We start from the raw sequence: 27,756 nt of genomic DNA on the forward strand, positions 1-27,756 counted from the left end.
ATGTCATCTTCAACGGGGACACGTCAGAGTTAGACGTCCCAAGGATTCCACTTAAGACTTCTCCAGTGTTTAACACGTACCCGTACTTGCATTTTTTATTAGAGGGTAAATGTGTGATGTTGATATTATAAGGGAAAACCTAAAGGGTAAATGTGTGATGTTGATATTATAAGGGAAAACCCTGAACAAGTAAATATGACATCACAGTAACTATCTGATGACATCAGCACTGACCCCTGTACAGTTGTGATGAGTATGAGTATAGTACATTGTGTAAATAAAACAATGCAGAATCAAGTGTAATTAAACACATTCAATCATAAATAAATACCATATTTCAGTTATATAAATATTTCTTTAGTCCTATAATATGAACAAACTACATTTGGTAGGTGCTAAACAGTGAGGAAAAGGAAAAGGCATGGACGTCTTTCACTCCATTTCCCTGGCGGACCTACAACCTGGTGGGCTTTTCCTCCCCACTGCCCTGTCCCTGGGTCTGCAGGTAGACATCCTACACCTCCCTGAGGTGGATTATCAGCTCCTCTCTGTTCTGGCCTGTGAGGGCTGACACAGGGATCACCCTTTGGGCCATGTGGCCCCTGAGGGCGTCCATTTTCCCCCGAGCCCCAAGCAGGTCCATTTTGTTGGCCACGATAACGTGGGGCCAGTGGGAGAGTCCGGCTCGTACTGGTTCAGCTCGAAACGCAGGTGCTGGAGCTGGGTCCAGGGTTCTGGGGAGGACAGGTGCAGGACAAAGAGCAGGAAGGGACAGCGCACAACAGGAAGAAGATCCCCAGGCCTCGGTTCAGATGGACCCCATGTATGATACCAGGGATGTCAGCCACCAGATATTGGGAAAGGGAGGGGTGGTAAACTGCATGATCAACCTTTGTGCCCAACATAATATACAACAGTAAGACAAACTCCATTACCTGCCACTTGCTCATGGTCCCTGTACTTAACAATTCCCACGTGGGGGTTGAGGGTTGTGAAGGAGTAGGCAGCCACAGCAGGCCTGGCATTGGAGATGGTCCATAGAAGAGAAGACTTCTCTGCATTAGGAAATCCAACCAAAAGAGGAAAAACACACACCAACATGTAAATCTAAGAAAATGTTATACATTTTTGTGGGATCAAGTAACATCCCATTTATACGTCCACAAAATTATTGTAACCAGCCCACATTATAATAACATAGACCTAGTCAGAGGAGAGTGAGCCCCACTCCCATGTCTCACCAGTCCAGCCATGGGCCATGGTACGCAGCTCCAGCTGGAGGACAACTCTCCTGGCCTCTCTCTCCCGGGGTGGCCGTCATTGGGGCACGGTTCTCATTGGACAGGAAGCGCGGTTCCTCTTTCCCCCCCCCAGCCACTCCAAACACAGCCACGTACTCCTGGCTATGCTGGGAGAGGTCTGCCATAGTCTCCCCTGCTCCCTCACCACTGTGCCCACTGGCACCTGCATGGTTCCAAAACACCACACACAACATTCAGTTTGGCCTTCACTTTATTATACAGTCAGCATTTCGGTATTTACTTAGTAATTACATCGCAAAATGAAAGTAATTCAAATCTACGTTCATACACGAGCCCCTAATTCAAAGCAACACCCCGGCCGTAGCCATGGGCACTAACTCACAGCGATGTAGATTGTGCTGGCGTTGCGTCCATAGCGGTTCTTACAGCCTCCTGAGTTGCCATCACCTCCTTTGTAAACGGGGGTGACCTGTGCCAGGGATTTCACCTGTCGTTCGTCTGGAGTCACGCAAGTAACAGATAGACGGAAATAGGACTTGATGTAAGCATCCAAAACCTTTCTCCACAACGTTGATCTGAAGAGGTGAACGAAAGCTTCTCAGAAGATCAATACTTTTTTTTTTTTTAAGTTTGAGAATGGTGCAACACTGTTGAGAGTGTCAGTGTCTCTCACCCACTTTTGATGATGTTCCCACCATCTCCTCCATTCCCTCCGTCCGGTCCACCCCACTCTTTCCAGGGCTCACTATGGAAGGTGCAGGCCCCTTTCCCATCTGCTCCAGTCAGTAGCTTCACATTGCGGTGGTCCACTAAGTGGCGAGTCTAAACAAAGTGAGAGCTTAAAGATATCTACCTGCATTCTAAAATCATATCCCACTTGCACCCTCTTGAAAACGTAACTAAGCTAATATCATTGTCACATCTTATAGTCTAATCAATATTTCCTTATCCTTATTTGTGTCACGTTCTGACCTTAGTTCTGTTATTATATCTTTGTTTTAGTATGGTCAGGGCGTGAGTTGGGTGGGCAGTCTATGTTGGTTTTTGAGTTCGGCCTAGTATGGTTCTCAATCAGAGGCAGCTGTCAATTGTTGTCCCTGATTGAGAATCATACTTAGGTAGCCTGGGTTTCACTTTTGGGTTGTGGGTGTTTGCCTTCCGTGTCAGTGTTTGTCGACACATGGGACTGTTTCGTTCATTTTCACGTTTATTGTTTTGTATTTCGTAGTGTTCAGTTTATGTTTTAAAATAAACATTATGGACACTTACCACGCTGTGTTTTGGTCCTTCGATCCTTCTCGCTTCTCCTCCTCAAAAGAAGAGGACGAGATCCCTTACAATTTGAGTCAGTGTTCACTTCGTCAACAATAATAGTGACCCAAATATTAATCACACACCTATTTTCAATGGCAATTGACGAGACTATAAATGACTAAATAGACCCAGAAACAAATATATTTCAGTTGACTAAAACGAGACAAAATTAAATTATCTGTGACTAAAATCTCACTACTAAATGGACTGGACAAAGGTTTTTGGAGAGATTGAGAGCTTTGAGTGATACGCACAATTAATATTGGCAGCACAGAATCACAGCGCAGTTCTGTTAAGCAGTATGAAGGACCAGCCTAGCCTACATCAGCTTGTGAGCTGCGGGGGAGCAAGCGATGAGTGTGGGTGGTCAGACAGGCTGATAGGCTCCGCTCCACCTCCAATCATACACATAATCAACGTAACTAACCAGTCACCACCAGCCTTCTAGTTAGATACCCTTTGCCTGGTTAAGAAACACAAGCTGCTTAACTAAATTAAAAACAACAGCAGCAGCATTAAGTTTAATAGTAAAACAACAGTCTAGCTATGTTTTTCTCTCCCTTGAGTATAAGAACGCTTTTGAATTTGTAGTCTCACTCAACCCTCACACTTTTCCCACGGCATTTCATAGACAGGTTCTGTAATTAACATACTAGCCAAGTTTCCCTCTTTTCCTCAGAGAAAACGGCTTGATTCTAGGCATTACCGTTCAAAAGATATTGTCCATAATACCAGCACTCACTTTTTTTCTTTCTATCACGCATTTGTGGGCCACATTTTACATTCATAAAGCATATCACGGCCCTTGCCAAGAGTGTTCAAAGCTGTCATCAAGGTAAAGGGATGCTTTTTGAAGAATATGAAATATAAAATATATTTAGATTTGTTTAACACTTTTTTGGTTACTACTTGATTCCATATGTGTTATTTCATAGTTTTGATGTCTTCACTATTATTCTACGTATGTGGAAAAGAGTAAAAATCAAAGAAAACCCTTGAATGAGTAGGTGTTCTAAAACTTTTGACCGGTAGTGTATGTTTGTCATATTTCTACTGTTGGCAAGAGAATTGGATGTTATGAGGAAGAATATGTTGGTAAGACAAGTCTATGTATGTTTGTGCACATGGAAGACAGTGATTTATGTTTACTATAGGTTAATGAGGCAATACAAATGTGATGTGACTAAAATGAAAGGGCATTTAGATGACCTAAATGGCCCACTGTTTCTCATTCTGACATTAAATAGACCAAATCATTATTCAAATGACAAGAATGCAACTAAGACAATGATATTTTAGTCAAAATGAATAAGACGAGTATACATATTTTAAAATAATGCAAAAATGAACACTGATTTGAATGCATGAAGGAACAAGTAAGCCCTGTCCAGAATTCCCCAAAGTGCAGAAAAACTAGTGGATAGCCATTGTAAGCTATCTAGTATATTATAGTATATTCGGAAAGTATACTTTTTTCACATTTTGTTACATTATAGCCTTATTCTAAAACAAATAAAATAGATTTTCCCCCCTCATGAATCTACACACAATACTCCATAACGATAAAGCAAAAACAGATTTTTAGAAATTGTAGCAAACTTAATAAAAATAAAACACTGTAATATGACATTTACATGCAGTACCAGTCAAAAGTTTGGAGACACCTATCCATTCCATTTGATTTATTTCTTTAACGATTTTCTACATCGTAGAACAATAGTGACGGTATCAAAAATATGAAATAACACATATGGAATCATGTAGTAACCAAAAAAGTGTTAAACAAATCAAAATATTCTTCAACGTAGCCACCCATTGCCTTGATGACAGCTTTGCACACTCTTGGCATTCTCTCAACCAGCTTCACCTGGAATGCATGTCCATTAACAGGTGTGCCTTCTTAAAAGTTAATTTGTGGAATTTATTTCCTTCGTAATGCGTTTCAGCCAATCAATTGTGTTGTGACAAGGTAGTGGGTATACAGAAGATAGCCTTATTTGGTAAAAGACCAAGTACATATTATGGCAAGAACAACTCAAATAATCAAAGAGAAACGAGTCCATCATTACATGAAGCTAAGTCAAGTGAAAAGTTCCTTCAAGTGCAGTCTCAAAAACCATCAAGAACTATGAAGAAATTGTCTCTCACGAGAACCGCCACAGGAAAGGAAGACCCAGAGTTACCTCTGCTGTAGAGGATAATTTCATTAGTTACCAGCCTCTGACTGCAGCCCAAATAAATGCTTCACAGAGTTCAAGTAACAGATACATCACAACATCAACTTTTCAGAAGAGACTGCATGAAATCAGGCTTTTCAAGGTCAAATTGCTGCAAAGAAACCACTACTAAAGGGCACCAATGACAAGAAGAGACTTGTTTGAGCCAAGAAACCAGAGCAATATATATTAGATCGGTAGAAATATGTCTTTTGGTCTGATGAGTCCAAATTAGATTTTTGGTTCCAACCGCAGTGTCTTTGTAAGACGCAGAGTCGGAACGGATGATCTACGCATGTGTGGTCCCCAACATGAAGCATGGAGGAGGTGTGTTGTTTTTTTTGCTGGTGACACTTTCTGTGATTTATTTAGAATTCAAGTCACAACAGCATGGTTATCACATCATTCTGCAGCGATACGCCATCCCATCTGGTTTGCACTTAGTGAGACTATCATATGTTTTTCAACAGGACAAAGACCAAACACACCTCCAGGCTGTGTAAGGGCTATTTGACCAATAAGGAGTGATGGAGTGCTGCATCAGATGACCTGGCCTCCACAATCCCCTGACCTCAACCCAGTTGAAATGGTTTGGACCTCAGAGTGAAGGAAAAGCAGCCAACAAGTGCACAGCATATGTTGGAACTCCTTCAAGACTGTTGGAAAATCATCCCAGGTGAAACTGGATGAGAGAATGCCAAGAGGGTGCAAAGCTGTCATCAAGGCAAAGGGTGGCTACTTTGAAGAATGTAAAATATATTTTAATTTTTTTAAACACTTTTTTAGATACTACATGATCCCATGTGTTATTTCATGTTCATTTCCTTTTGATGTCTTCACTATTATTCTACAATGTAGACAATAGTAAAAATAAAGAAAAACCCTTGAATGAGTAGGTGTGTCCAAACTTTTGACTGGTACTGTAAGTATTCAGACCCTTTACTCTGTAGTTTATTGAAGAACCTTTGCCAGCGATCTTGGGTATGACGCTACAAGCTTGGCACACCTGTATTTGGGGAGTTTCTCCTATTATTTTCTGCAGATCCTCTCAAGCTGTCAGGTTGGATGGGGAGTGTCGCTGCACAACTATTTTCAAGTATCTCTAGAGATGTTCGATCGGGCCACTCAAGGACATTCAGAGACTTGTCCAGAAGCCACTCCTGGCTGTGTGCACTTAGGGTCGTTGTCCTATTGGAAGGTGAACCTTCGCCCCAGTCTGAGGTCTTTAGCAGGGTTTCATCAAAGATCTCTCTGCACTTTGCTCCATTCATCTTTCCCTCGATCCTGACTATTCTCCCAGTCCCTGGCGTTGAAAAACATCCCCACAGCATGATGCTGCCACCACCATGCTTCCCCATAGGGATGGTGCCAGGTTTCCTCCAGGCATGACGCTTGGTATTCAGGCCAAAGAGTTCAATCTTGGTTTCATCAGACAAGAGAATCTTGTTTCTCATGGTCTGAGAGTCTTTTAGGTGCCTTTTGGCAGAGCTCTAAGGACAATTACTTGGACCTCATGGCTTGGTTTTTGCTCTGACATGCACTGTCAACTGTGGGACATTATATAGACAGGTGTGTGACTTTCCAAATCATGTCCAATCAATTTAATTTACCACAAATGGACTCAAATCAAGTTGTACAAACATCTGAAGGATGATCAATGGTAACAGGATGTACCTGAGATGAATTTTGAGTCTCATAGCAAAGGGTCTGAATACTTACATAAATAGGGTATGTATTTTTGTAATACAATCGCAAAAATAAAATACAAACCTGTTGTCATTATGGGGTATTGTTTGTAGATTGATGAGGAAAATGTTTTATTTAATCAATTTTAGAATAAGGCTATAACGTAACAAAATGTGGTCAAGGAGTCTTCCCGAAAGCACATTACTTGGCAATGTAAACAACCAGGTTGTGCAGTGCATGGTTAACTTTTCTTAGTGAGTCGATAATCGAGATAGTTAGCTTTATCACATTAAAACATACCAGCTTTTTTCTGACAGTTCTTTCTTTTTGAGATTTGTGCACAGGACGTGGTGACTTTCCTGATTCCATTTGTTTTCCTATGTGCTGCCAAGTGGCTTCTGAGCCCCGTCAACCAGCTGCCCTTCACCTCGTTCGTAAAGCAAACGTGTGCAAATATTCGGCTTATCTCTTGGACAAGCCATCTTCGGCTCTGAACCTTTGACAATATAGTTAACATTGCAAAATAATGAATGTCATGTCAAAGGGAGACAGCCAGAAGTGTCGCCCTGACCTCGTTAACTAGCTAACAGTAACGTTACTATAGCAGGATAATGTGTTAGTTAGCTAGCTAACGTAGCTCGCAGACTGTGGCTATGAGCCAACGTTAGCTAGACAAGTCACTTTCGACAAGCCTACTAATGAAATCGGCCAAACAAAATGTCCATCAATCTCTAGATATTTTACAAAACCTCGCAATCTAACAACGCTAAACAAACATGAAGCGTTTATATCAATGCTAACTGTTTGGAACAACAACTTCACTTCAGCAGCATACTGCGAACTAGCTACGGTAGCGCCGAGGTTCAAAAAGCATGTAAAGTCAAAGCATGGGTCGTGTAATGGAACATTGCTTCATACAAGACAGACACAAAACAAGGTGGAAGTAAATTTATTTTACATATTAAACCGTAACAAAAGACGAAGATGAACAATCGATTAAACATTCATATGTGGTTATGCACAAACAAACCCTGTATTCTGTCACACACACGCAATGTATTGCATTATAAGCAAAACAGTACATATCCAATTCACAGGAAATGAATACAATTATATATTATGCAGTCTAAAGAAGCCTATGATTGTCACTGTAGAGTTGAGTTAACATACAGTTATTGAGCTGTTTGACAGCCAGGTACCTCAGATATCCCACTTTATTGACAACATAAAACATATCCCACTTTATTGGCAAGTGTAATGAGTTGTGCTGTCCCCTTTTCAGCATTGTATAGTAAAGTTCCAGTCTGACATTACTAGGATTATTACAGGGGATATACCTATACAACAAACCAAACCATGATTTTCATAAAATGATCAAATCGTTTGAGGTAAATAAAGACAACCACAACATATTGTACATTGTCATAGAAATTATAAGGCAAGTGTGTTTGTGGGACAAACTTGTCTTCTATAACACTCCTAAGGACTTACCAACCAACACTTGATCTAGGATCACTTTGAATAAAATAAATTGAATAAGACAAATGGCAAACTTGTTTTGTTTCTGTAAAACATACACCAAACATGTATGCCATATGCACTCACACACATAGGCTAAGACTACATCACATTGGTTAGAATGTAATACTTTACAAAACATCCCTCTATATGGGTTAAGACAGTTGAAGCAAACCCCAAACACAATTGGCAAAAAAAAAATACTTTGGATTATGTACTCAACTAGATAGAAGGCTAAGACTTTTCATTTTTGTACCCTAATAGGCTATAGTGTGTGGTAGCACACAGAAAGTCATTAAAGTCCATTATCAAGCCTAATGATAGTCTCATCCTCTGCTCCAGTGACTGACTGTATTGCACGTATTGAAAAAGTGTTGTGCGGATTGCTAAAAACATTCTAAAATCCTCTCCCTGTGTGTTACTTTACTTTGGCTGTTTGGAAATCATTTCTTAGAAACAACTACGATAAGTAAAAGTGCATAACAGAGAATGAGACATAGACAAATTAAAACATCTGATAAAAGAAATTGTACATTTATAAATAAATATACTGAACAACAATTTAAACGCAACATGTAAAATGTTGGTCCCATGTTTCATGAGCTGAAGTAAAAGATCCCATAAATGTTCCATACACACAAAAAGCTCAAATGTTGTGCACACGTGTTTACATCCCTGTTAGTGAGCATTTCTCATTTGCCAAGATAATCCATCCATCTGACAGGTGTGGCATATTAAGAAGCTGATTAAACAGCATGATCATTACACAGGTGCACCTTGTGGTGGGGACAATAAAAGGCCACTAAAATGTGCAGTTGTCACACAACACAATGCCACAGATGTCTCAAGTTGAGAGAGCGTGCAATTGGCATGCTGACTACAGGAATGTCCACCAGAGCTGTTTGCAGAGTTGAAAGTTAATTTCTCTACCATAAGCGGCCTCCAACATCGCTTTAGAGAATTTGGCAGTACGTCCAACTGGCCTCTCAACCGCAGACCACATGTAACCACCCCAGACCAGGACCTCCACATCTGGCTTCATCCCGGACTGTGGGTTTGCACACCCAAAGAATGTCCGCACAAACTGTCAGAAACGGTCTCAGAGAAGCTCATTAGCGTACTCAACGTCCTCACCTGGGTCTTGATCTGACTACATTTCGGCATCTTAACCGGCTTCGGTGGGCAAATGCTCACCTTTTGATGGCCACTGGCACGCTGGAGAAGTGTGCTCTTGATGGATGAATCCTGGTTTCAACTGTACAGGGCTGATGACAGATAGCGTGAATGGGTTCTTGTAAGCAAGCAGTTTGCTGATGGCAGCATCGTGAACAGAGTGCCCCATGGTGGCGGTGGGATTATGGTATGGGCAGGCATACGCTATGAACAATGAACATAATTGATCCACGCCCCTCCCTTTTTTTCAAAGTTATCTGTGACCAACATAATCATATTTGTATTCCCAGTAATGTGAAATCCATAGACTAGGGACTAATGAATTCATTTCAATTGACTGTTCCTTATATGAACTGTAACTCATGAAAATCTTTGAAATTGTTGCATGTTGCGTTTATATTTTTGTTCAGTGTAAATGGAAAAAGTCCCAACATATAACAATCTACAAATCATTTTTCTTAATAAAAAAAAAGCTTAGTTAAAAAAAAAAATGCAATCAGACAAAATTAAAGAATTAACAAAAAGGATCGATCATGGAAATTAATTGTCCATATTAGTTGTAATATTATGATGGTTGTTGATAGTTGCACTCTCTTGTCAATCTACCATCTATTGTGCCTATAACCTTACTCAAACATTTGTTCTTCATACACAGAGTGGTAACACTGAACAGTCGGTAACACCACACGCCGATCTACACAACTTCACAGTTTCAAACACAACCTGAACACTTCAGGTTGAACACTACTGACAAGTCCCATTTTCACCTTAATCAAGTTAAGCTTTACACTTAATAAAAGATGCTGAATGTATGACCAAACGTTATTTTTGTGACCTGGGCACATTTTAAATTGCAATCTTCGACAGAGGACAGCACTTGTATTGTGCACCCTGTGAAAGACAGACAGAAAAGTAGGGTGAGAGAACCAGACGGAGGTTGATAGCGAGGACAGAGACCAAAAAAAGGAAGACATTTAAAGGCAAGGTTCGAATTAAACATATGAGTCCTTTCAACGCTTATGAGGCTTATAATATAGCTTATAATAATGCTATTGAGGGTTCCCCGATTTGTTACCAGATACCCCCATAATTCAAATAATCTTATTGGGTGAGCAAAAGAAGAGAAAGCAGAGATGAAAGGTGTTTCATGCAGGATCTCCTGAACCAGTACTCAGTTAGAAACTAGTGAACCAGCAGAACATGAATCTGACTTAGTCTAGCCTGCTAATCTGTGTCTCAGCAAACTAAAAAGATTCAGAGATAAATCTAACTCATTTACTCAGAGACTGGTTTACACACGACTGTTGGGGGTTATTCACAGAACTGTTCCCTTGCCTAACTTGTCCACCAGTTTGCCCAGGAGGTGGTGCCTTATTGCTGGTAGTTTCCATATTGACCCTAAAAGAGAGGGAGTTAGAAAATAAACATCTTTAGTCATGTCAGGTCAGCATGAGATGGGGAATACTTTTGTTCATGAATACTTTCTCATGATTCAAAGCAACCCATGGGCATCGCCACTGTGGTCATTTGCGGTGTGAGTTGCCCAATTTACCCAATGTTTTGTTGGACAGCACGGTCCTCCTCAAAACGTGGGGTTGGGGGTAGCTGTAGTTGTACCTGTTCGTAGGCGTAGGGCCTCTGTGTCTGTGCCCCAGAGGAAGCCTGGGAGCGGTAGGAGCTGTACTGCTGGCCCTGACCCTGCTGGTACTGGGAGTACTGGGACTGCGCACCCTGACCTGGACCTGGAGACCAAATCAGTCAATCAACTAAGTCTTGAATCACACTGACGGTTGTAACAGTGAAACAATCATCATCTTTAAAAAATAAATGTCCTGATATGAATGTTCAATTCCCAACCAGCCCAACAATCCCAACTATCAGCAGCATCAATATGCCCGTAGCAAAACATAGGCATGTGTATGTCTGCCACTGTATGTCTGTGCATTCATGCAAGCGTGTGTGTGTGTGTGTGTGTGTGTGTGTGTGTGTGTGTGTGTGTGTTCCTTACCGTAGCCCTGTGGCTGTCCGCTGTAGCCCTGCTGTGAGGGGTACTGTTGTTGGCTGAAGGGCTGCTGCTGGCCTGACCCCTGCTGGTACTGGGCCTGCTGCTGACTGTACTGGGAGTTGCCTGGGGATCAGGAGCAGCAATTTCACTACTTTCAAGACTTAACTTCATACTGTAATCTCTCGTAGACAGATGCATGTAACATTAATAGTAATCGAGCATCTGACACAATTACGCAAGATTTTACTGTAGTTCGGCGTGTCTGAGATTGGGCCTACAGCGGCACATAGCTAGCAGCTACAATACTATCACAAGTTCACAACCTTTATGCTTATTAGGCATGAGTCTATGTGTTTTGGGAACATACCTCCTTCGTAGTAGTGCTGTGAGGACTCATCAAAGGACCTCTCATAGCCCTGTTCACCGTAGGATGATTGTTGGTAGGAGTACTCCCCATGACCTGGAGGGGGCAGGAATGAGCACGTGCCAAAACCAATCTACCAAAAACAATGTGGCTCCTCACACATTTAGAGTAGAGAGCTTGGTCCTTTCACAGTTTGTAAAAAGTTTACACATATAGGTGTGCACCCATAAGTTGACAAGAGCACAAACGGACATTTGCAGTGCCTCGGACACTTAAACACACAGAGCACACAAATACACGCTAGAATCAGTTGGCGCTCTGCCCTAAACGATTTTCAAAAATGGGAAATCTAAAATTTCCGCACACCAGAGGGGAACACTATTGACAGAGGCACACCGGAAGGAAACAGTTCTAAGACCAAACTCAGCACTTTGCCATCAAAATCATAATCCTTCCACAAAAATCCACCGTACAAAAGACTCCCATTGAACTCCCACACGAAGGGAAAGGAAAGACAAGAAGCCAGAGGATTGGAATATGGAGTTCAGCGCTGAAGTATAACTTGAAGACAGGGCAGTGGGATGACACTGAGACGAGATGGCATGTATGCGTGTGTGTGATTGAGATGTCTGAAAGGTGTGTATGTGTTGGAGGGGTTGTGTGTGTGAGGGTCAAGGCTCTAAATGATTACCATCAGAGTAATACTGCTGGTTTATGGGCTCGCTGGAGCTCTGAGTGTGTCCGTACTGCTCTCCGTAGAAATCGTCTTGTCCCATGTACTGCGGTGCAGATCCTGCAAGACAGGCGACACCAGGATTGGTTAATCAGCTGGTCGGACCAATGGGCCTCTGTGTTGGTGACTAAAGGGGTCTGGACCAGGGCGCTTTGGCAGTTGGAGGGGAGGGAGTGTGTGTGTGCGTGTGTGTGTGTGTGTGTGTGCGTGTGAGAGAAAGAGAAGTAGCGTCTTATGGGTGATAATTACATAATGATAATTTTTTTTGTAGTTCAATGACTCAAGTTCAAGAGGTCCTATTAGTAGATTTAAACTGAATAAATTATTGTGTCGGAGGAGTTGTCTGAAATGTGAATTGATCATGGGAAGAAAATGCATCATTTTGGCATCCATTTTCATTTCAGAATGTTCAGCCCTATCCAAACCATGATCTGAAAAATTATAGAATCCTATGAGAATGAAATGAAATATGACTTTCTGAAAGGACCAATAAGAGTGGTTTTAGAAATCCCAGAAGGGCCAATCATATGGGAGACGCTGTGGTGGTGGTGTGCAAAAACTCCAGATGCCATTCCTTCACAAACGACTGAACAAGAAACCAAATCTATTTATTTCCGTTGCCAGAAGTATTTCTAGAAATATCGCTGTATCTGCAAGACAGCAACTCACAGTCTCGCTAAATATTAATATTCTACAAAATATTGATCCAATAACGTAATGCAAAAAGGACCATTATCACAGCAGCCAACAGCTAGTGAACAAATGATCTTTCATGGCAAAAGAAAACGACTCAATTCCCCATTGACAAATATCCTTTGTCAGTGATGAACTATACACTGGAACAATAGAGTCCTTGTGGACAAGATCTAGTGATCGTACCTGGACAATCTGGGATAAGACCAAGGTAAGCTACAACAAACAACCCAGGTTCCCTGGAGACATTTTCTCAGACATCCTACAGACGAGCGACTGACGAGTCTCTGTGAGGTACATGCCTAGTCCACGTCCCACACCAAACACAAGGGGACGTTTCGGGACTAGTTTGAGGCTCATGCTGACTGACACCATGGGTAAAGGGATTTACAGAGACTGGGACTCCAAGTTACAACAGCCATAAATCTTCAGTCCGCCTCTTAAAGTCACAGGCAGGACATTACTATGGGTGAGATCTAGGCTACACACCTGCGATACCATGGTAACGTATGCGCATCCGTGACAGATTATATCCACCATAAATATCATAGTCTATTATTTAGGCTCACACCTCCTAAACACCTGCTAACCATTAACATCTCCACCTTTCAATCCAACGTCCATGTCGTCTGCATCCGCAGTTGCTACATCTTCAGGAGTTCCTCTAGAAATTATCTCCACCCTGAACCACACAGCCATTTCTTCCATATATAAACCACAGTGCATCTGCAGACCAAACCGCAGCAGCCTGGAGAAAGGCTGAGACCCATGGTCACCTACCTTGCTGTGTGGGTCGGTAGGTCCCCATCGGCCTCTGGCTCATCATGTTGTTGCCTTGTCCGCTCTGCCCCAACATGCCCATAGCAGCCTGCTGACCCTGGTACTGCTGCTGTCCGCCACCAGTCTGGGTTGAGGGGTAATGAGGTGTTGCCGACTGCTGGTGCATCATGGAGACTAAAAGGGGGTTGGGGGGGGGGGGGGGGGGCATTATGGGGAGAGATCTTACACATTAACACACACAATGTCAACATCTTCATCATTGTCATCAACAACATACATAACCGGAACAGAAACAGGCAGAATCAAAAGAAGAAAAAAAATAGGGAGGGGTCATGACAGTCAGAGAGTAGCCAGAAAGGGAGGGGTCTGTTTCAAATATTCAAAGAATCTGGGAGAGAGAGGGGCTTTAAAATGCTCTGGAGGAAATGGAAAAGAAGCCAAAGAGGGGTCAGTGCATAAAACAGAGATAAATACACATGGACAACCAGGCAGACGAGGGCGGGCTGCAGGGCTGCATGTCAGGGGTTAGAGGTCAGGAGAAGAGAGGAGAGCCTGAAGCAGGGAGGTGACTGGGGCTAGACTAGCAAATACTGGACTCCAGAGGAAGGATGGGGCTGCCTACCAGTCTGATGAACTGAATGTGTTTGGTTCTTCTTGTCGTTCATATAGGACAATGCAGACTTTCAGAGGTTTTGGAGTGTGAAGTTCAAGTGTATAAAGACTAGAGAAGGTTTTCTAACAGAGAGGGCAGAGGGGAGGTTATTGAGAATGATGTTGAAAAGCAGTGGAATACCTTCAGGGGTTCCTTGGGTCAGTGAATCATCCACCAATGTCCTGTCTCCTGTCTAAATCAATACAATCCAAATTTTCTAGAATCCTGGGAGGACATACCTCCCTCCCTATCTCTCCCTCGCTCTCTAGGCCCTACTGATACAGGGAACACTACAGTACATCCTAAATCCCAACCTCCAGACTACACATGTACAGTTGAAGTTGGAAGTTTACATACACTTAGATTGGAATCATTAAAACTTGTTTTTCAACCACTCCACAAATTTCTTGTTAACAAACTATAGTTTTGGCAAGTTGGTTAGGACATCTACTTTGTGCATGACACGAGTAATTTTTCCAACAATTGTTTACAGACAGATTATTTCACTACATCACAATTCCAGTGGGTCAGAAGTTTACATACACTAAGGTGACTGTGCCTTTAAACAGCTTGGAAAATTCCAGAAAATTATGTCATGGCTTTAGAAGCATCATTTGAGTCAATTGGAGGTGTATCCGTGGATGTATTTCAAGGCCTACCTTCAAACTCAGTGACTCTTTGCTTGACATCATGGGAAAAACCAAAAGGAAATCAGCCAAGAAGGTAGACTTCCACAAGTCTGGTTCATTTCCAAACGCCTGAAGGTACCACGTTCATCTGTACAAACAGTACGCAAGTTTAAACACCATGGGACCACGCAGCCGTCATACTGCTTAGGAAGGAGACACGTTCTGTCTCCTAGAGATGACGTACTTTGGTGCGAAAAGTGCAAAATCAATCCCAGAACAACAGCAAAGGACCTTGTGAAGATGCCGGAGGAAAAAGGTACAAAAGTATTATATCCATAGTCCTATATCAACATAACCTGAAAGGCCGCTCAGCAAGGAAGAAGCCACTGCTCCAAAACCTACATAAAAAAAAGGCAGACTACGGTTTGCAACTGCACATGGGGACAAATATCTTACTTTTTGGAGAAATGTCCTCTGGTCTGACGGAAAAAAATAGAACTATTTGTAAAACAAACATACAGTCAATAAATACAGTATAAACAAGTCTATATACGATGTGAGCAAATGAGGTGAGATAAGGGAGGTAAAGGCAAAAAGGCCATGGTGGCAAAGTAGATACAATACAGCAAGTAAAACACTGGAATGGTAGATTTGCAATGGGAGAATGTGCAAAGTAGAAATAAAAATAATGGGGTTGCAAAGGAGCAAAATAAATAAATAAATTAAATACAGTAGGGAAAGAGGTAGTTGTTTGGGCTAAATTATAGGTGGGCTATGTACAGGTGCAGTAATCTGTGAGCTGCTCTGACAGTTGGTGCTTAAAGCTAGTGAGGTGAGATAAGTGTTTCCAGTTTCAGAGATTTTTGTAGTTCGTTCCAGTCATTGGCAACAGAGAACTGGAAGGAGAGGCGGCCAAAGAAAGAATTGGTTTTGGGGGTGACTAGAGAGATATACCTGCTGGAGCGTGTGCTACAGGTGGGAGATGCAATGGTGACCAGCGAGCTGAGATAAGGGGGGACTTTACCTAGCAGGGTCTTGTAGATGACATGGAGCCAGTGGGTTTGGCGACGAGTATGAAGCGAGGGCCAGCCAACGAGAGCGTACATGTCGCAATGGTGGGTAGTATATGGGGCTTTGGTGACAAAACGGATTGCACTGTGATAGACTGCATCCAATTTGTTGAGTAGGGTATTGGAGGCTATTTTGTAAATGACATCGCCAAAGTCGAGGATTGGTAGGATGGTCAGTTTTACAAGGGTATGTTTGGCAGCATGAGTGAAGGATGCTTTGTTGCGAAATAGGAAGCCAATTCTAGATTTAACTTTGGATTGGAGATGTTTGATATGGGTCTGGAAGGAGAGTTTACAGTCTAACCAGACACCTAAGTATTTGTAGTTGTCCACGTATTCTAAGTTGGAGCCGTCCAGAGTAGTAATGTTGGACAGGCGGGTAGGTACAGGTAGCGATCGGTTGAAGAGCATGCATTTAGTTTTACTTGTATTTAAGAGCAATTGGAGGCCATGGAAGGAGAGTTGTATGGCATTGAAGCTTGCCTGGAGGGTTGTTAACACAGTGTCCAAAGAAGGGCCAGAAGTATACAGAATGGTGTCGTCTGCGTAGAGGTGGATCAGAGACTCACCAGCAGCAAGAGCGACCTCATTGATGTATACAGAGAAGAGAGTCGGTCCAAGAATTGAACCCTGTGGCACCCCCATAGAGACTGCCAGAGGTCCGGACAGCAGACCCTCCGATTTGACACACTGAACTCTATCAGAGAAGTAGTTGGTGAACCAGGCAAGGCAATCATTTGAGAAACCAAGGCTGTCGAGTCTGCCGATGAGGATGTGGTGATTGACAGAGTCGAAAGCCTTGGCCAGATCAATGAATACGGCTGCACAGTAATGTTTCTTATCAATGGCGGTTAAGATATCATTTAGGACCTTGAGCGTGGCTGAGGTGCACCCATGACCAGCTCTGAAACCAGATTGCATAGCAGAGAAGGTATGGTGAGATTCGAAATGGTCGGTAATCTGTTTGTTGACTTGACTTTCGAAGACCTTAGAAAGGCATGGTAGGATAGATATAGGTCTGTAGCAGTTTGGGTCAAGAGTGTCACCCCCTTTGAAGAGGGGGATGACCGCAGCTGCTTTCCAATCTTTGGGAATCTCAGACGACACGAAAGAGAGGTTGAACAGGCTAGTAATAGGGGTGGCAACAATTTTGGCAGATAATTTTAGAAAGAAAGGGTCCAGATTGTCTAGCCCGGCTGATTTGTAGGGGTCCAGATTTTGCAGCTCATTCAGAACATCAGCTGAGCAGATTTGGGAGAAGGAGAAATGGGGAAGGCTTGGGCGAGTTGTTGTGGGGGGTGCAGTGCTGTTGACCGGGGTAGGAGTAGCCAGGTGGAAAGCATGGCCAGCCGTAGAAAAATGCTTATTGAAATTCTCAATTATGGTGGATTTATCAGTGGTGACAGTGTTTCCTATCTTCAGTGCAGTGGGCAGCTGGGAGGAGGGGTTCTTATTCTCCATGCTTTACAGTGTCCCAGAACTTTTTTGAGTTAGTGTTGCAGGAAGCAAATTTCTACTAGAAAAAGCTAGCCTTGGCTTTTCTAACTGCCTGTGTATAATGATTTCTAGCTTCCCTGAACAGCTGCATATCACGGGGGCTGTTCGATGCTAATGCAGAACGCCATAGGATGTTTTTTTGTTGGTTAAGGGCAGTCAGGTCTGGGGAGAACCAAGGGCTATATCTATTCCTGGTTCTAAATTTCTTGAATGGGGCATGTTTATTTAAGATGGTTGGGAAGGCATTTAAAAAAAAATATCCAGGCATCCTCTACTGACGGGATGAGATCAATATCCTTCCAGGATACCCCGGCCAGGTCGATTAGAAAGGCCTGCTCGCTGAAGTGTTTCAGGGAGCGTTTTACAGTGATGAGTGGAGGTCGTTTGACCGCTGACCCATTACGGATGCAGGCAATGAGGCAGTGATCGCTGAGATCTTGGTTGAAAACAGCAGAGGTGTATTTAGAGGGCAAGTTGGTTAGGATGATATCTATGAGGGTGCCCGTGTTTAAGGCTTTGGGGAGGTACCTGGTAGGTTCATTGATAATTTGTGTGAGGTTGAGGGCATCAAGTTTAGATTGTAGGATGGCTGGGGTGTTAAGCATGTTCCAATTTAGGTCGCCTAGCAGCACAAGCTCTGAAGATAGATGGGGGGCAATCAGTTCACATATGGTGTCCAGAGCACAGCTGGGGGCAGAGGGTGGTCTATAGCAGGCGGCAACGGTGAGAGACTTGTTTTTAGAGAGGTGGATTTTTAAAAGTAGAAGTTCAAATTGTTTGGGTACAGACCTGGATAGTAGGACAGAACTCTGCAGGCTATCTTTGCAGTAGATTGCAACACCGCCCCCTTTGGCAGTTCTATCTTGTCTGAAAATGTTGTAGTTTGGAATTAAAATGTCTGAATTTTTGGTGGTCTTCCTAAGCCAGGATTCAGACACAGCTAGAACATCCGGGTTGGCAGAGTGTGCTAAAGCAGTGAATAGAACAAACTTAGGGAGGAGGCTTCTAATGTTAACATGCATGAAACCAAGGCTATTACGGTTACAGAAGTCGTCAAAAGAGAGCGCCTGGGGAATAGGAGTGGAGCTAGGCACTGCAGGGCCTGGATTCACCTCTACATCGCCAGATGAACAGAGTAGGAGTAGAATAAGGGTGCGGCTAAAAGCAATAAGAATTGGTCGTTTAGAACGTCTGGAACAGAGAGTAAAAGGAGGTTTCTGGGGGCGATAAAATAGCATCAAGGTATAATGTACAGACAAAGGTAAGGTAGGATGTGAATACAGTGGAGGTAAACCTAGGTATTGAGTGATGAAGAGAGAGATATTGTCTCTAGAAACATAATTGAAACCAGGAGATGTCATTGCATGTGTGGGTGGTGGAACTAATAGGTTGGATAAGGTATAATGAGCAGGACTAGAGGCTCTACAGTGAAATAAGCCAATAAACACTAACCAGAACAGCAATGGACAAGGCATATTGACATGAAGGAGAGGCATGCTCAGTCGAGTGATCAAAAGGGTCCAGTGAGTGGAGAGGTTGGTTGGGGGTCACGGCGATTTAGACAGCTAAATCGGTAGCAAGCTAGCATAGGAGCAAGCTAGCATAAGATGGAGGTCTGTTATTAGCCAACTCTTGCGTTCCGTCAGTAGATTAGTGGGTTTCCGTGTGGTAGAGGGGATGAATCCAAATCACACAACAACAACAAAAATAAAAACAATAGATATAGTTATAGAGGCCCAAGAAGAAAAATAAATAAATAAATAAGTGCATCAATAAGTGCATTGAGGACGTCGTCCCCACAGTGACTGTACGGACATATCCCAACCAGAAGCCATGGATTACAGGCAACATTCGCACTGAGCTAAAGGGTAGAGCTGCCGCTTTCAAGATGCGGGACTCTAACCCGGAAGCTTACAAGAAATCCTGCTATGCCCTGCGACGAACCATCAAACAGGCAAAGCGTCAATACAGGGCTAAGATTGAATCATACTACACCGGCTCCGATGCTCGTCTTATGTGGCTTGCAAACTATTATAGACTACAAAGAAAAGCACTGCTACGAGCTGCCCAGTGACACGAGTCTACCAGACGAGCTAAATCACTTCTATGCTCGCTTCGAGGCAAGCAACACTGAGGCATGCATGAGAGCATCAGCTGTTCCGGACGATTGTGTGATCACGCTCTCCGTAGCCGACGTGAGTAAGACCTTTAAACAGGTCAACATACACAAGTCTGCGGGGCCAGACGGATTACCAGGACGTGTGCTGTTGGGCATGTGCTGACCAACTGGCAGGTGTCTTCACTGACATTTTCAACAAGTCCCTGATTGAGAATGTAATACCAATATGTTTCAAGCAGACCACCATAGTCCCTGTGCCCAAGAATACAAAGGCAACCTGCCTAAATGACTACAGACCCGTAGCACTCACGTCCATAGCCATGAAGTGCTTTGAAAAGGTTGGTAATGGCTCACATCAACACCATTATCCCAGAAACCCTAGACCCACTCCAATTTGCATACCGCCCAAACAGATCCACAGATGATGCAATCTCTATTGCACTCCACACTGCCCTTTCCCACCTGGACAAAAGGAACTAGAATGGTCCAAACACACCAAGACAGTCGTGAAAAAGGCACGACAAAGCCTATTCCCCCTCAGGAAACGACTAAAACGATTTGGCATGGGTCCTGAGATCCTCAAAAGGTTCTACAGCTGCAACATCGAGAGCATCACTGCCTGGTACGGCAACTGCTCGGCCTCTGACCGCTAGTCACTCCAGAGGGTAGTGCGTACGGCCCAGTACATCACTGGGGCTAAGCTGCCTGCCATCCAGGACCTCCACACCAGGCGGTGTCAGAGGAAGGCCCTAAAAATTGTCAAAGACTCCAGCCACCCCAGTCATAGACGGTTCTCTCTACTACCACATGGCAAGCGGTACCGGAGTGCCAAGTCTAGGACAAAAAGGCTTCTCAACAGTTTTTATCCCCAAGCCATAAGACTCCTGAACAGGTAATGAAATGGCTACCCGGACTATTTGCATTGTGTGCCACCCCCAAAACCCTCTTTTTACACTGCTGCTACTCTCTGTTCATCATATATGCATAGTCACTTTAACTATACATTCATGTACATACTACCTTAATTGGGCCGACCAACCAGTGCTCCCGCAATTTGGCTAACCGACGCCATCTGTATTGTGTCCTGCCACACACTACCCGCCAACCCCTCTTTTACGCTACTGCTATTCTCTGTTCATCATATATGCATAGTCACTTTACCCATATCTACATGTACTGTACATACTACCTCAATCAGCCTGACTAACCGGTGTATGTATGTAGCCCCGCAACTTTTATAGCCTCGCTACTGTATATAGCCTGTCTTTTTACTGTTGTTTTATTTCTTTACTTACCGATTGTTCACTTAACACCTTTATTGCATTATTGGTTAGAGCCTGTAGGTAAGCATTTCACTGTAAGTGTCACGTTCTGACCTTAGTTCCTTTTTTATGTCTTTATTTTAGTTGGTCAGGGCGTGAGTTGGGGTAGGCATTCTGTTGTTGTTTTTCTATGTTTTTTTCTGTTGTTATATTTCTATGTGTTTGGCCTAGTATGGTTCTCAATCAGAGGCAGGTGTCAGTCGTTGTCTCTGATTGGGATCCATATTTAGGTAGCCTGTTTTCTATTGTGTTTTGTGGGTGGTTGTATCCTGTGTTAGTGTTTTCACCATACGGGACTGTTTCGGTTGTTTGTTTGTACTTTTGTTATTTTGTTCAGTGTTCTGTTGATTTATTAAATATATAATTATGGACACTTACCACGCTACACATTGGTCTGATCCTTGCTACTCCTTCTCTGAAGAAGAGGAATTACGTTACAGAACCACCCACCAAAAGAGGACCAAGCAGCGTGGTAACGAGCGGCAGAAATCTCAAGACTCCTGGACATGGGAGGAGATTCTGGACAGCAAGGGACCCTGGGCACAGGCTGGGGAATATCGCCGCCCCAAAGCAGAGCTGGAGGCAGCGAGAGCTGAGCGGCGGTGGTATGAGGAGGCAGCACGGCAGCACGGCTGGGACTAGAGGCAGCCCCATACATTTCTTGGGGGAGGCACACGGTGTGGCTAAGTCAGGTAGAAGACCTGAGCCAACTCTCCGTGCTTACCGTGGAGAGAGGTGGACCGGGCAGGCACCGTGTTATGCTGTGAGGCACTCGGTGTCCCCGGTGCGCAGGCATAGCCCGGTGCGTTACATAGCAGCGCCTCGTATCAGCCGGGCTAGAGTGGGCATCGAGCCAGGTGCCATGAAGCCGGCTCAGCACATCTGGTCTCCAGTGCGTCTCCTCGGGCCGGGGTACATGGCACCAGCCCTACGCATGGTGTCCCCGGTTCTCCAGCACAGCCCAGTGCGGTCTATTCCACCTTGCCGCACAGGCCTGGCTACGGGGAGTATCCAGCCAGGTAGGGTTGTGCAGGCTCGGTGCTCGAGACCTCCAGTGCGCCTCCACAGTCCGGTCTATCCGGTGCCTCCTCCACGCACCAGGCCTCCGGTGGCAGCCCCCCGCACCAGGCTGTCTCTCCGTCTCCTCCCTACAGGTGCTCCCTCCTGTCCAGCACTGCCAGAGTCTCCCGTCTGTCCTGAGCTGCCAGAGTCTCCTGTCTGTCCTGAGCTGCCAGAGTCTCCCGTCTGTCCTGAGCTGCCAGAGTCGCCCGTCTGTCCTGAGCTGCCAGAGTCGCCCGTCTGTCCTGAGCAGCCAGAGTCGCCCGTCTGTCCTGAGCAGCCAGAGTCGCCCGTCTGTCCTGAGCAGCCAGAGTCGCCCGTCTGTCCTGAGCAGCCAGAGTCGCCCGTCTGTCCTGAGCAGCCAGAGTCGCCCGTCTGTCCTGAGCAGCCAGAGTCGCCCGTCTGTCCTGAGCAGCCAGAGTCGCCCGTCTGTCCTGAGCAGCCAGAGTCGCCCGTCTGTCCTGAGCAGCCAGAGTCGCCCGTCTGTCAGGAGCTGCCAGAGCCGCCGGTCAGTCAGGAGCTGCCAGAGCCGCCGGTCAGTCAGGAGCTGCCAGAGCCGCCGGTCAGTCAGGAGCTGCCAGAGCCGCCGGTCAGTCAGGAGCTGCCAGAGCCGCCGGTCAGTCAGGAGCTGCCAGAGCCGCCTGTCAGTCAGGAGCTGCCAGAGCCGTCCGTTACTCCGGTGCTACCGGAATCGCCCTTCTCTCCGTAGCTGCCGGAATCGCCCGTCACTCCGGCGCTGCCGGAATCGCCTTTCATTCCGGAGCTGCCGGAGTCTCCCGCCTGTCCGGTGCTGCCGGAATCTCCCGTCCATTCGGGACCCGTTGCTAGGGTCCCCAATCCGGGGTCGGTGGCAAGGGTCGCCACTCCTAAGGTGCCACATAAGTGGGCCGAGACTATGGTGGAGTGGGGTCCACGTCCCGCTCCAGAACCGCCACCGTGGTAAATGCCCACCCAGACCCATCCTCTATAGGTTCAGGTTTTGCGGCCGGAGTCCGCACCTTTGGGGGGGTACTGTCACGTTCTGACCTTAGTTATTTTTTATGTCTTTATTTTAGTTGGTCAGGGCATGAGTTGGGGTGGGCATTCTGTTGTTGTTTTTCTATGTTTTTTTCTGTTGTTATATTTCTATGTGTTTGGCCTAGTATGGTTCTCAATCAGAGGCAGGTGTCAGTCGTTGTCTCTGATTGGGATCCATATTTAGGTAGCCTGTTTTCTATTGTGTTTTGTGTGTGGTTGTATCCTGTGTTAGTGTTTTCACCATACGGGACTGTTTCGGTTGTTTGTTTGTACTTTTGTTATTTTGTTCAGTGTTCTGTTGATTTATTAAATATATCATTATGGACACTTACCACGCTGCATATTGGTCTGATCCTTGCTACTCCTCCTCTGAAGAAGGGGAATTCCGTTACAGTAAGGTCTACTACACCTGTTGTATTCGGCGCATGTGACAAATAAACTTTGATTTGATTTGAAACCGGGATTCATCCGGGATTCAGCGTGCAAGCGGCCATCGAAGGTGAGCATTTTCCCACTGAAGTCGGTTACGACACCTAACTACAGTCAGGTCAAGAACCTGGTGCAGATGACGATCATAGAAAAGCGTTTCCCTGAGACGGTTTCTGACAGTTTGTGCAGAAATGATTTGGTTGTGCCACAGTTTAATCAACTGTCCGGGTGGTTCGTCTTAGACCATCCCGCAGGTGAAGAAGCCGGACGCGGAAGTCCTGGGCTGGCGTGGCTCTGCGGTTGTGAAGTCTGTTGGACATACTGCCAATTTCCTTAAAACAACATTGGAAGCGACTTAACATTAAATATTCATGCAACAGCTCTGGTGGATATTCCTGCAGTCAAGGCAGCATGCCAATTGTACACATCAGTGGCATTGTGTTGTGTGACAATACTGCACATTTTAGTGCCATTTTATTGTCCCCAGAATCAGGTGCACCTGTGTAATGATCATGTTGTTTCATCAGCTTCTTGATATGCCACACCTGTCAGGTGGATGGATTATCTTGGCAAAGGAGAAATGCTGACTATGTAAACAAATTTGTGCATTAAATTTGAGAGAACCAAGTTTTTTGTGCATATAGAACATTTTTGGGATATTTTATTTCAGCTTATCAAACATGGGACCAACACTTTTATATTTTTGTTCAGTATCCAGAATATCGTTGTGTTTTTTTATTCTTGTTTTTTGGGACAAAAAATACTGTTAATTAAGACACCAGGAAATCATCTCCAGGTGATTTTCATTTTGGAAATCTGTTCAAGTATTGCCACTCATAATAGAGACACGTGATTGTATACAAATGTAAGCAAGGTTTAATATTATTATGTTTTAGTCAAATATTATATCTGTTCGGGCTTCTCGCGGTCTTGTTCCAGCCCCACGACCATCCGCTCAAGGAAACAAATCGCCAGAGGCTGACTCAAGATGATAATCCCTGCTCTATGATTCATCCTCTGATGTTCAACCTTTTTGCTTCTCTTCCTCCCTGATCATCCCCCCTTCCCTTCCAGAGCTCTGACATTTACTCTAGTGGGGGCTGGCCTCTCACCCTCCCTGCTCACTTCCTGCCAATCACAATACGCTATGAGTGGACTCAACAATCGTTACCAATGCACTTAGCAACAAGACTTGCTCGAGAAAACGAAATAGAACAGCGGAATTAGCAATTATGTATCTCCAAAGGAATAGTGTTTCCAATAACGATTTCATATCATTGGCTTTGATGATGTATTCCTATGCCACTGATCCCTTGTCGCTGATTCCTCTACACCTGGCTGGCTCACCTGTGTTAGACTGCATGTTGAGGTTGCTGCGGGAGGAGGTAGAAGAGGAAGAGGAAGAACCGTAGTCTGGGCCAAGGCCCTGGATCATGCTGCCCTGGGAGGAGGGGGGCACGGGGTGGCTGTAGCCGGAGGCTGAGCCGTGGGTGCTGGCTGGCAGGCTGAGGGACGTGGATGAGGGCCCAGCCGACTGTGTCTGACCCGCCTGCTGCTGCATGGGAGCGTGGCTGGGGCCTGACGACACACAGAGCAGTCAGAGCAGCCAGCCACTCAGGCACACGCAGTGCCAGCATGGTCACAGGCACCACGAACACGAAACACATCCAGTTCATCGCTACACCACAGGAGGCTTGTGTAGGACTCAGTAGGCGTATGATGAAGTTTTGAATCAAGGGTGTGTATATTATGTGGAGAGATGACGAGAGAAGAATTAGTGGAGCGGCAAATGGACGAGAGGGTAAAGACCTGTATGGCTACAAAGAGGGTAAAGACCTATATGGCTACAAAGAGGTGCATCTAAATACTCTGAAGTGGCTTCCTCTCCTCGTCTCCATTACTTAATGTGCAGTGATGTGAGAGAACTGGACAGACGGAAAGAAATGCCCAGTTAGCATCCACTTACAGTATCCTGTATTCAGGGATCAGTGTGGAAGAGGAAGCCACTTTAAAATATGGAGATGCACTCATAGAATGATGTCTGGACAGAGCAGAGGACGAGATCAAATATGCTGCCATAGGAGAGGTAGACAGACGACATACATGCAGCAGACAGTCAGTTTGGCAGAGAGGTGAGCATTCAGATAGTACACACATACAGTGGATAGCTTGTGTGTGTGTGTGTGTGTGTGTGTGTGTGTGTGTGTGTGTGTGTGTGTGTGTGTGTGTGTGTGTGTGTGTGTGGATACGGAGGTCTCACCATTGCTCATCTGACTCTGCAACATAGAGGTAGGGGGCAGGCCAGGGGTCATGGTGTCGTTGAGGTTACTCTGGGAGTGTAGGGGCCCTCTGCCTCCGCTCTGTCCCATTCCTCCAGCACCTATACTCCCCATGTTAGGGGTAGGAGGCTGAGAGAACAGGAGGAGAGGAGAGACATGTGAATTTACAGCTCTGGGAATTGTGTTACAGTTAAAGAACAGCTATTGAGGCCGGGTAAGGGAGAGAGAGAGAGCGAGAGCGAGAGTGAGAGCGAGAAGAAGACCAACATGGGGCTCTATTGTATTGCGTAACTCCACACAGACTTACTGCAGGTAACAATGACTGCATGTTCTGATTAGAATCTGCTATCGTGGCCAGATAGACTAGGTTTCTGTGAAGGATCTGCTGATACCTGTCAAAGCACAGAAAGACAGGTTAATCACCAATCACAAGAGCCTTCAACATGATGGCGATCATTAAACTGTGATATTCCATTCTTCACACTTAGAATCACATCTTCATACAAGTACACATCTGCTATAGTAACCTACATAACATGCATCTGTGACAACACTATGAGGACAGGTGTAACTCCTACTGTGTGCATTCTGCTGTTTTTCCTTTGCTCTGGTAATCCATTATGCATTGTATCAGATGGTGATTTTCATCCAGCATCTTGGGGAGATAAAAAAAAAATCATGTTAGGCCAGCAGCTTATTATAACAGAGTTATGACACTATAATAAAGTGTCCTGGATTCTCGGGACTTGCGCTCACGTAAGCCTCCCCCCTCCCCCCCCTCCCCTCCCCCCTCCTACTCTCTGAACAAAATTATCTGGGTCAGCTGTTTTTCTTGGAGTATATTTAACGTTGCCAGAAAGAGCCTAGGGCAGAAGAGACTGTTTAAGTCGGACGGAGCCATGGTCTTTTTTTCCTGCAACTCCAAAAGTCGACCATTATTTTTCAGCCAATCACAACATTCTGACATCAGTGACAAAAAGCGAGGGTACAAGAAAGGGGAACCTGTCCTCTATAGGCTACGATCCAAAGAAGGCACTCTAACCGTAATATATATATATATATATATATATATATATATATATATATATATACTCTCAACAATTTGACAAGCACCAATAAGAGTCCTCCCCGTTCCTTCGAGGATAAACAAAGGTCCAATGATGTAGCACGTAAGCCCACACCTTCCATCATCATCGCCCCTGTCAGACTATCCATTCATCCAGTGCACCTGCCTCTTACCACTGGCTGTCTAAAGAATTCTCGCTAGTCTTCTCACATCTTTGGCACGGCTGGCTATCAACAATTTTTTTGTAACAATAGCCTATCATATAGAGTGTATTTTGTAAAGGATAAAATGTTATTAAAAGAAAAAGAGCAAACAAAAAAATACTCAAATAACAGTTAACAAAACAATCACATGAAGTGCATGCACCAGAATAAGCAAAAATTCAGTCAGACTCGGGACAAACTAGATTTGTTTGGTCTCGGATGCTATAGTCTATTATTAGGCAACATGTGTTGTTCTAACGCATAACATAGTAGCCGTTATGTCGGCTTCCGTTAAAAGCCACACTGTGCAGTGAAGAACACAACAGTAACGACGCAATAAAAAGTAGGCTTTGATGAATGTCAATTTGTTTTCATTGGCGTCTTTAATATCGCGTCACTTTGTTTGGCTCGCTCTATTGTACCAGTTATGTGCCGATGTTGACTACTTTCCAACCGTTGGCACTGGCTGACTCTCTCCACGCTCTCAAACCGACCAGAATAAAATATTTCCTGTTAAAACGACGTAATAGAGAAAGACATGGCATTAGCCTACCTTTTGTATCGTTTGCTGTGTCACCTCCCCTTTGCTCCTTGGGCGCGCCGATGAAAATGCCACCGACATTGTTATATAAGGAAACGGTAAGAAACGCTCCTTTTATTCTAATATTTT

General features: G+C 44.5%; 1 protein-coding gene and 1 pseudogene across 6 annotated transcripts; both read right to left on the reverse strand.

The window, feature by feature from the left end:
- Window positions 1-381: 381 nt before the first annotated feature.
- On the reverse strand, window positions 382-9,160 carry LOC139417544 (mitochondrial ribosome-associated GTPase 2-like; annotated as a pseudogene).
- Window positions 7,412-27,756, reverse strand: LOC139416284 (calcium-responsive transactivator-like). Of its 6 annotated transcripts, none has more exons than XM_071164758.1 (11): window positions 27,640-27,733; window positions 26,396-26,472; window positions 26,125-26,209; window positions 25,799-25,946; window positions 24,886-25,116; window positions 13,745-13,918; window positions 12,230-12,331; window positions 11,542-11,634; window positions 11,178-11,297; window positions 10,722-10,911; window positions 7,413-10,567 (listed from the first exon to the last, which is right to left on the reverse strand). In XM_071164758.1, the coding sequence occupies exons 1-11, from the start codon at window positions 27,706-27,708 to the stop codon at window positions 10,441-10,443; spliced, it is 1,416 nt and encodes a 471-aa protein (XP_071020859.1). In that variant the 5' UTR covers window positions 27,709-27,733; the 3' UTR covers window positions 7,413-10,440. The 6 variants fall into 6 exon arrangements, with proteins under 6 accessions (XP_071020861.1, XP_071020864.1, XP_071020863.1 ...); XM_071164759.1 differs by having other exon boundaries at window positions 7,419-10,567; window positions 10,787-10,911; XM_071164760.1 differs by lacking the exon at window positions 24,886-25,116 and having other exon boundaries at window positions 7,412-10,567.

Source organism: Oncorhynchus clarkii, chromosome 9, assembly GCF_045791955.1.
Source record: "Oncorhynchus clarkii lewisi isolate Uvic-CL-2024 chromosome 9, UVic_Ocla_1.0, whole genome shotgun sequence".
Classification (NCBI taxonomy): domain Eukaryota; kingdom Metazoa; phylum Chordata; class Actinopteri; order Salmoniformes; family Salmonidae; genus Oncorhynchus; species Oncorhynchus clarkii.

Excerpts from the sequence above, each read along its gene's own strand:
- LOC139416284 (XM_071164758.1), bottom strand. The coding sequence starts at position 27,708 with ATGTCGGTGGCATTTTCATCGGCGCGCCCAAGGAGCAAAGGGGAGGTG. Across the intron at positions 26,210-26,395 it reads AAAACAGCAGAATGCACACA|GTATCAGCAGATCCTTCACA; the intron begins GTAGGAGTTACA and ends GTGCTTTGACAG. Across the intron at positions 11,298-11,541 it reads ACAGCACTACTACGAAGGAG|GCAACTCCCAGTACAGTCAG; the intron begins GTATGTTCCCAA and ends CCTGATCCCCAG.